The 10,496-nt window shown below is 31.8% G+C and overlaps 1 protein-coding gene across 1 annotated transcript; it reads left to right on the top strand.

Annotated features, from left to right (window-relative positions):
• Positions 1-900: 900 nt before the first annotated feature.
• LOC112726808 (homeobox-leucine zipper protein HDG1) lies at positions 901-10,294 on the top strand. The gene is made up of 9 exons (XM_025776331.3): positions 901-2,117; positions 2,346-2,596; positions 2,686-2,803; positions 2,932-3,648; positions 4,208-4,309; positions 4,384-4,602; positions 7,418-7,592; positions 8,009-8,382; positions 9,404-10,294. Exons 1-9 carry the CDS (start codon positions 1,866-1,868, stop codon positions 9,800-9,802), a joined length of 2,607 nt encoding a protein of 868 aa, XP_025632116.1. The 5' UTR covers positions 901-1,865; the 3' UTR covers positions 9,803-10,294.
• Positions 10,295-10,496: the final 202 nt, after the last annotated feature.

Raw genomic sequence — 10,496 nt, 5'->3', positions numbered from 1 at the left:
AAATGAATTTCTTAATCGTTATTTGGTCCTGAATTTATATGCGAGTCTCAATTTAGTCCTTAAAGTTTTAATTGCCTCTATTTAGTTCCAAAAGTTTATAAACGTGCCTCATATTAATCCCTGAGACGATTTTTAGTATAAAAACATTAATAGAATGTTGTTATAAACTATCAGATATCACGTTAAAACTGGTAAAATGATACAGTTTTAGTTTTGGCATTTAAATAGCTCAAAAACGGCATTATATCACATATTTTATTAGGTAAAATTTTAATAAACACCATTTACGATGTTGTTTTTGGATTATTTGAGTGTCAAAACTAAAACGACATCATTTTACAAGGTTTTGTGTGGCATCCGGCTGTTCACGACAATGTTCCCTTAAAGTTTGTACGTTGAAAATTGTTTCAAGGACTAATATGAGTTATGTTCACAAAGTTTGAGAACTAAATAAAGGCAATTAAAATTTTAGAGACTAAATTATGACTTCCATACAAGTTTAGGGACCAAATTGAATATTATCTCTATTGATAATTTTTATTAATATTATAATATTTTGATATAATATATGAGACTTATCTAAAATCAGAAATAACGATTTTAAATAAGACAAAAAAAAATTGTGAACCACAATTTCAAGAAAATAAACTTAAAAAAATAATAAAAAATTATGAATCATAATTTTAATTTTTTAATTTAAAAATTTATCATTTATAAAATCATAAATCAAAATCCTTTTGTTATACAAATTAGTATCCACAATTTATATTACCTGATTCACCATCATTATACTTATAAAATACACTAATTTTGAACTTATATTAATATATTAGTATATTACACAACTTTATTCATGTTATGAAAAATAATTAGCTACCAATCTCTTGGTACATTTTTATCACAACGAAAGAAAGAAGAAAGAGAGCAATCACAGTGCAAGAGTCAACCGACCCTTTTTGGCTCTATCTATTTGTAAGGCTTCAATGACTCCACATCTTGCATTTTATCTTCACTTTTTTCCTCTCTCTCTCTCTCCTCATTTCATCATTTTCCTAAACCCATTTTCTTGGTTAAACTCATTGATTCCCCTTTTTTTATTTTTTTACTTATTCTTTTCTGTTCCTTCTTCTAAGCATTCACAAAAGTCAAGCATGCAGATAACGAGATAACACGCATATATACACACACATTAGGGTTCATTCCCACATCCATTTTCTTCCTTTTTAACCCTCACTGGAATATGAAGCCACCCCTGAACTTCTTCTTGCTCCCTCAAAGTGTTACCTCTTAAAAGGGCATTTAGAAAGTGAGAGTGAGAGAGAGAAAGATAGAGAAAGAAGAGCTAATAAGCTTAAAACAAAAAAAAATTTAAAAATAAAAATTCTCTTCTTTTTTTTCAGGCTTTGCCTTCATTCTCTTTCTTTCTCTCCAAACAACAATAATAGAAGAGAAGAAAAAGACCCCTTTTTAAAAAAAAAAAATATTTTTGTTATTAGAGTGTTATAGAGAGAGAGTTGAGACATTAGGAAAGAGCTTTATCCTTTTGTCTCCTCTATCTCTCTGTCTCCAATAATTTTTCATTTTTTCCCCCTTTTTTCTTAGCTACAAAGGTTAGTTTTTGATTGTTCTCTCAAGTATATAAGCTCCATTCTGAGTGACCCAGTTCATCTTTTGAGCTCTTCTATTGTTTGGAAATTCTGGGCTACTGAGAATCATTCATCATCATCATCCAAATTGGTCAATCAGTTTCAGAATCTGCAAAGTAACTACTTCTACATGAAGATCAGAACCCATATGTGAAAAAAGCTTATTTATTAGTCCCTTTGAGGTGTGTTTTCATTAGCAAAGCAAAAGTGGCTTCTTTGATGAGTTTTGGAGGGTTTCTAGACAACAATTCCGGTGGCGGCGACGACGGTGGCGGTGGCGGCGGTGTGAGAAACATAGTTGAAATTCCATATAACAACGGTGGTGGTGGCACTACCAAGAACAACATCATCAACAACGATAATAATAGAACAACAATGCCCTCTGGTGCAATCTCACAGCCTCGCCTTTTAACAACTACTCCAACTTTGGCCAAATCAATGTTCAACTCACCTGGCCTCTCTCTAGCACTTGTGAGACAAAAATTCAAGATCTTGTTTACATATATAAATATAAATAATTTCTCTTTTTTTTCTTACTTCCTTCATTAACCCCCTTTTGCTTTCAGTTTACTCCTTCCCTCCAAAATTATGGTTCATACTTGTATTTTGTTTATTGGTATTGATGCTAAAACATAGAAAGTGTTTTTTTTTAATGAATAACTTGGTTTGGTTTTGTTTGTGTTTGTTGAAATGAAGCAGCAAACGAATCTTGATGGACAAGGGGATGTGAATAACAACAACATTATGGGGAGTGAGAACAACAACAATAATTATGAGGGAAGTAATGGAGGATTGAGAAGGAGCAGAGAAGAAGAACATGAAAGCAGATCTGGAAGTGATAACATGGATGGTGCCTCCGGCGATGAACAAGATGCTGCCGACAACAATAATCCCAAAAGGAAAAAACGTTATCACCGACATACTCCTCAGCAAATACAAGAGCTTGAATCGTGTGTTCTTCATTTCATTTTAATTTCTTTCCCTCTTTTTTTTTTTTATAACATTTCTAAATGATGATTCTTTATTATTATTATTATAGGTTGTTTAAGGAGTGTCCCCATCCTGACGAGAAACAAAGGCTAGAACTTAGTAAAAGGCTTTGCTTGGAAACAAGGCAGGTGAAGTTTTGGTTCCAAAATCGGAGAACCCAAATGAAGGTATAAACTATAAACATTTTTTTTAAGGTCCTTTTCACATGGCTTTTCTACCCATTTTGATTATATGGACCATATAATAATAAAAATCTCTCCTTTTTTAATGGGGTACTATGAAATTATTGTACTAGACTCAATTGGAGCGCCATGAGAACACACTCCTAAGGCAAGAGAATGACAAGCTTAGAGCTGAGAACATGTCAATTAGAGATGCAATGAGGAACCCCATGTGTTCAAATTGTGGTGGTCCTGCCATAATTGGTGAGCTTTCTCTTGAGGAACAACATCTTAGGATTGAGAATGCAAGACTAAAGGATGAATTAGACCGGGTTTGTGCCCTCGCCGGCAAGTTCTTGGGCCGGCCCATTTCGTCCATGGGCGGGCCCCACCCGTTGCCAAATTCAAGTTTGGAGCTTGGGGTTGGCAACAATAACAATGGCTATGGTTGTAACTTGAGCATAAATGTGCCTAATAGCTTGCCTTTGGGGCCGGAATTTGGGGTGAATTTGTCTAGTCCTTTGGGTATGGTTTCCGGGCCGGCGATCACTCGGCCGCAGCCGAGCGCGGTGGTTGGCGGATTCGATAGGTCAATGGAGAGGTCAATGTTGTTGGAGCTTGGTTTGGCTGCCATGGATGAGTTGGTGAAGATGGCACAAAGTTGTGAGCCTCTTTGGATAAGGAGTTTGGAAATTGGAGGAAGGGAAGTACTTAACCATGAGGAGTATATTAGGACATTCCCTAATCCTTGCATTGCTTTAAGGACTAATTCCTTTGTCTCTGAGGCTTCTAGGGAAACTGGCCTTGTCATCATAAATAGCTTGGCTCTTGTTGAGACTTTAATGGATGCGGTAAGTTGTCTTATTTCTTTATTTCTCTTCATTTTATTTTATATAATATGAAAAAACAAAACTATTTATATAAAAACATTTTTATGTGAAATGAAAATATACCAAATTATAGAATAGTTTTTAGTTATTATTTTTATATCACATTTTTATGGTATAAAATATAAGTTTTTTTTAATGCCAATGAGTTATAGATCAAATGGCATAATCTCTTCATACTCATCTAAGAAGTTGTGAGTTCGAGTCTTCTATCTTTGGTTAAAAAAAAAAGAATTTAAGTTAATGAGTTATAGCTCAAATGGTATAGTCTTTCCATACTCAATTAAGAGATTGCAGGTTCGAGTCTAATATTTTTGGTAAAAAAAAATATAAGTTTTTTTTTATTAATTATTTTTAATATTAAAAATGGAAGATGTATACAAAAATATAGGTTAAAAAAAAGAAAAAAAAGAAAGGAAGGGTAAAAAAAATATTTTTTGTTATTTGGCTTTAATGGTATATAGGTTGATGGTTCATGGTAGTACATTGGTTTAATTATAAAGTATTTTTTTTTTTTTTTAAGAATCGATGGGCAGAGATGTTTCCTTGTATGATTGCAAGAACCTCAACCACTGAAGTGATATCGAATGGAATAAACGGTAGCAGAAATGGAGCACTTCAACTAGTAAGTTTTAGAAAATAAATAATAAGAATATTTTGTTTTGAGATTATAATGAGTTTAATAATGAAATGAAACAGATGCATGCGGAGCTTCAAGTTCTATCGCCATTGGTACCAGTTAGAGAAGTGAATTTCCTTCGATTTTGCAAGCAACACGCAGAAGGGGTGTGGGCAGTGGTGGATGTCTCCATTGATGCTATCAGAGAAACTTCTTCTGCCGGTGCCCCAACTTTTGTTAATTGCAGAAGACTCCCTTCTGGCTGTATAGTACAAGATATGCCTAATGGTTACTCCAAGGTAAATTAATTCAATTCTAAATTTCACCTTATAGGCTTATACATATATATACTAACTGGAAATATTTAGTAATAAAAAAATATTAATAAAAAATACTAAAATTTATTATTTTTAATTTTATTTAATACACTCTGGAATAAATAAAAACTAAATAAGAAAAATTTAAATTGGTTGGTTGATTTTTTTTGTATCTCTAGGGTTATTGATATATTAATACACATTAATACACTTGCATTTATATAACTACTTTAGGTGTATTGTATTTTTTATCATCAATTTTTTGTACCATGATATAAACAACTAGCTAAGAAGAAAAATAACAAATAATTATACAAGACATATAATCATATATAATTTTCTTGCATAGTTGTCAACAAAAAAAATACCCATAGCATTATTATATAAATGTGTTTTAATTTTTGAAGTCAAATTCTTAACAATAAAATTTAGAATAAAAAAGAAACATATATATATGTGGATTTTTTTTTTGTGACTATATATATGTGGAATTTATCAAGAGTGTTTTTTATTTTCAATTTTATTAAACACATTTTTTCTTAACCTTTTTGAGCCAAGGTCAGTAAAAATGAGTTACATTCTTCCATAGATAGTACATACAGTGTTCTGATGAACATAAAGTACTACTATTCACCTTACAGCTACTCAACCATAGGTCTATATAGCCACAGAGAGAGACTTAAAAATTTACACGCTTTCATATGTTTTTTTTAAATTTATTATTATTTTATGAGTTTAATTTTGATACATTATTATTTAAAAAAAAAGTTTGATGCACTATTAATATCAATTATTGGAAATCTTTTAAGTATACTAATATACCGGTGTTCAATAAATTTTAAGAATATTTTCAAGTGTACTGTCATACTGGTGTATCAGTTATTTTTAACTGTTGATCTTAATTATATATATTATATATATTTTTTATAATTAAGATCAACGGTTAAAAATCACTGAAACACTGATATGACAGCACACTTGAAAATTTTTCTAAATTTTAATTATATATATTTTTTATAATTAAGATCAACGGTTAAAATCAATGAAATACTAGTGTATCGTTATATTTGAAAGTTTTTTTAAATTATTTTATATAATTATTAAATTATATAGTTATTCAATTATATTTGTTATTTTAGATAATTATTCACATTATTAATATAAAAAATAATTATTTTTTTAATATTATAATTAAATACATATATAAAATTATTTTATATTGATAGTTTATTAAACTTAAATTCTTATTTTATTTATTTTCTCCATGTGAATGTGTTTCTCTTTAGTTCTTATTATTGTACTTTCTTCATTAACTGCTAACATGAACATAGGTGAGTTGAAAAGAGCATATTCAAAAGTGTGGCAAAACACCATGCTTAGGAATCACGGGGTCTAGTCTTCTTCATTTTCCAAGCTTTTATTTTATAATAAAAAAGGAAGAATAAAAAATAAAAAAGCTCATGTTTCCAAGTATTTCAGCTAGGTCTAGTGACTATTCACTATATAACTACTATGTCAGTTCTAATTCCCATACAAAATTTATATACTATTTTTTTTTCCCAATTCCCTTTCCTCAAAGAATTTGCACACACAATTAACCCCAAGTTTTCAACAATTTGTTTGATCTTTTATTCCAAATATACTATTTGAATAATATATCCCCCCATGTGACATAAAATCTAGATAGGTTAATCCATTAATTTATTCTTTAGAAGCCTCCAATATCACTACTTAAATTTCTGGACCTAGAAACACATTAATTAGATATCATTCTACAATTCATTTGATGTTTCCATTCCAAACAATCATTATCTTAATTATTTTATTATGATTACCATCTTATTACTATATCAATATATTTTTAATTCACGAGACTGAAATGTGGCCTTCTTATGAAGAACCCTATGATCCATAGGTAAATTATATATAATAAAATATGTTCGTTCAATTGAGTCAAAATTCAAGGACTGGCAATTTTTGTCTTTTTCTATCTTTGTCTTTGTTTTTGTGAACTCATAAACACTGCTATTGGCAAATCTCGAAGTTCCTTGCTGTAAATCCTGGCTTGACTTTATTATATAATAATAATAATAATAATATAGTACCAATATTTTATGTACTTGGTCCATGTCCATTTAGATACCTTTGTCTGTCGTTGAGCCAAATCTTCAGGCTTTTCCAAGATTTGATGCGGTTTCATATTAATATCATCATCTATCTTCATATCCAATGACGGCTAAAAATACAAACCTAGATAGTTTAGTAGTTGATCAAAAATAATACCAAGTTACAATTAGTCAAATTCTCAGTCAACTTTGTCAGTACTAGCTCACTCAATAATGTAGCACATAATGCAAAAGTAATCAATCATACAATAATTTTTAAATAATTAACATTAGCCTTTTTTATTGTAAAATTATTTTTTTAATCTTCACTTCTCAAAAGATTTGGGTTTTAGGATTATAATTTAGGTTTTAGAATTTAAGATTAAAAAAAAATTAGCGCTCTAGTTGAATTTCTTTATATTATCACTATTCAACTGTATAATAGTTTTTGTTTCTTTTTATTTGTTACTAAAAATTGTTTTATTATTAAACTAATATATTCACGTATATTAATTTAAAGATGTATCAAACTTTTGTGTATTCACATATACTTTAGAGATGTCTTTATGACTTGAAATTGATGCTGTAAGACACATGATATGCATAAATGGATATTGAAAAACAATAGTAATAGTTGTGAGAATATTGAATGCTTAAGTCTGAGAAAATTAAATTGAAATTTAATGGCACAGGTGACATGGGTGGAACATGCCGAATACGAGGAAAGGGAAGTTCATCAGTTATATAGAGCCTTGTTGAGCTCTGGCATGGCCTTCGGCGCCCAGCGGTGGATCGCCACCCTACAGCGCCAGTGCGAGTGCCTCGCCATCCTCATGTCTTCTACTCAACCTTCTAGAGACCACTCAGGTATACATCGTGTTAGATATAAAACCATTTATATTTATATATTCAACCACACTATGTATACATCTAAATCAACCGTTAAAATCAGCCACGATATTTATTGAAATACAAAATACATATTAAACATGAATTAAACTACACTATATTTATATAGAAATAATTTAAGATGGAGGAAGTATGAAACTATTATGTGATTTTTTAATATATGAGGATTTAAATTAAATCTCGTGATCAGAATATAGCATTTAATTTGAGTGTTCTAAATATATATATACCAATTATTTTTTTTTTCTTTTTTTATGTAACATCATTCACCATTTTCACACATGTAATGCAGAGCATCATTAATGTTTATCACTAACACCAAATGAAACTGACCCATTAATATTGTGTATGTTCTTTTGGTGCAATAATGGCAGCAATAACTGCAAGTGGTAGGCGCAGCATGCTGAAGCTGGCACAGAGGATGACCAACAACTTCTGTGCCGGAGTGTGCGCGTCCACGGTGCACAAGTGGAACAAGCTCAACAATACCGGCAACACTGTCGATGAGGATGTTAGGGTAATGACAAGGAAGAGCGTGGACGATCCTGGGGAGCCACCCGGGATCGTCCTCAGCGCTGCCACGTCAGTGTGGCTCCCAGTCTCGCCGCAAAGGCTGTTCGACTTCCTCCGCGACGAGAGGTTGAGGAGCGAGTGGGACATACTATCCAATGGTGGGCCCATGCAAGAGATGGCCCACATTGCAAAGGGACAGGACCATGGCAACTGCGTCTCCCTCCTTAGAGCTGGTGTATGCATTTTCTTCTTTATCTAAGCCTAATTCTCTCTTCAAACAATTTTTCAATCATACGAAAAAGAATTTTGCTATTATTCTAAAAAACATGAATTTAATTTTGATGCACGGAAAAGCAGTATAATGACACATAGCAAGCAAGAAATAACTATATATTGGTCATATGATTGGTCATTTAAAAGAATCTATCTAACCGGACAACTGTGTAAAATATTTTTTATGATCAGTGCATCAAAATTAAATTCAAATAACATATATATGATTTTTTTTTTTTAAATGTCAAAAAATAAAATTCTCTCATCAATAGCTATGTTTTTAAATTAACCGCTAATTATTAGAAGGTGCTACTGCACTGAGTATAATGATCTCATTTTAAGACATTTTGTTTAACGAATTAGTAAAAAAGGGTTATATTTCAATGCTTGAGATACAAGCTATTTTAATATAATTCGCTATTAAAAAAGAATTTTATTAATAGAAGTAAATAACGAGTATATAATATAATTGAAGAAAAGAAAAAAAAAACGATATTTGCTTATTACTATAGAGATGAATGCATGATGCTGCATGTACTAAGGTGGAAAAAAGGTCAATGAGGGTTGTGGGTTTGTCGTATGCATTGGTACCGCGCTTGTTTGGACTTTTGATGAGAGAGAGAAAGAGAAAGAGAGAAGGATTGAGATTGAGAGGGACAAGTTTGTGATACCTTGGAATTATCGATGTGAGCAATTTTTGATGAATCAGTAAAATATGGCCCTTTATCACAAGTCAAACTATAAGGACGTTTCTCACCTTTTATGGGTTACGTTTCTGATTTCTGACCGAAGCTTTTCTTTTCACTTTTAGTAGTAGTAGTAGAAGTGATCTTTTTTAAAAAATAAAATTTGAAAATTAAACTTATAAAAAAAAAAAAATCAGAGTTTGACTTTGCAGTGTGACAACACGTTATTTATTTATTTATTTATGTTTATTAATTTGTGGGTTTTTTTGCTAAATATTTAGTATATTGATTTTGCAGGCAATAAATTCAAATCAAAGTAGCATGTTGATACTTCAAGAGACATGCATAGATGCTGCTGGCTCGCTTGTGGTGTACGCGCCGGTGGATATTCCGGCGATGCACGTGGTAATGAACGGTGGTGATTCTGCTTACGTGGCATTATTGCCTTCTGGGTTTGCGATTGTTCCTGATGGGCCTGGGCCTCGTGGGGCCCAAAATGGTGGCGCCGAAGCCAATGGCGGCGATGACCTTGGTGGTGGGGCGCGTGGGAGTGGGTCCCTTTTGACGGTGGCATTTCAGATTCTTGTGAATAGTCTCCCTACGGCCAAGCTCACGGTAGAGTCGGTGGAAACTGTGAACAACCTCATTTCATGCACAGTTCAAAAGATAAAAGCAGCACTTCGATGTGAAAGTTGACTGTCACGTGAGTATACTCTTGAGGTCACGTGACATATTGGGTTTCTAATTTTTGCTTTTTTTTTTTTGTTAATTTTTTTTTTGGGAGGGTTGTGTCATGTGGAAATGAAATTAACTTGGTGTGAGTTTGTGAATGAAGATTGGAATAGAATGGCGCGTGGGAATTGGGAAATGGGTTTAAGATATGGGAGGTGTTGAGTGAGTCAAGAACGAACCGGGTGAAAAACTCCTTGTGTTTTGTGGGAAGGATCCGGATCTTGATCGGGTCGGGTTAGGATCTTTCGTAGTTCATTTTCAGCAAGGATCGTGGTTCGGGTATTGACTCCGGTCGACCTTTGGGGAAAAGGGTAATGTGGGGAAAAAAAGTAAATAAAAATATTTGGTTAGTATTTATAAAAATGATAATTTAACTTGTATTGACTTGTGGAGATGTTATAGAGTATGTATTTTGCTCAAGTGTAATGAAAAGTTTACTATATTTCATTCTTACTATATCGGAAATTTTGGAAACAAAGCTTAGGAACCAAAAGTAGTCAAAACATTCCTTTTTAAATTTATATTAATTAATGTAATTAACTACATTTAGTTTTCACTCTTTTATGTCCTTTTGATTTTTTATACTGAAATTGATTTTAATAATTATATTTAATATTAAAATATTTGATTGAATTAAAAATAGATATTGATAGTATAT

The sequence above is a fragment of the Arachis hypogaea genome, chromosome 12 (genome assembly GCF_003086295.3).
Source record: "Arachis hypogaea cultivar Tifrunner chromosome 12, arahy.Tifrunner.gnm2.J5K5, whole genome shotgun sequence".
NCBI classification, from domain to species: domain Eukaryota; kingdom Viridiplantae; phylum Streptophyta; class Magnoliopsida; order Fabales; family Fabaceae; genus Arachis; species Arachis hypogaea.
The sequence above is the reverse complement of the archived record's forward strand: the minus strand, read 5'-3'. Positions and strand labels throughout refer to the sequence as shown.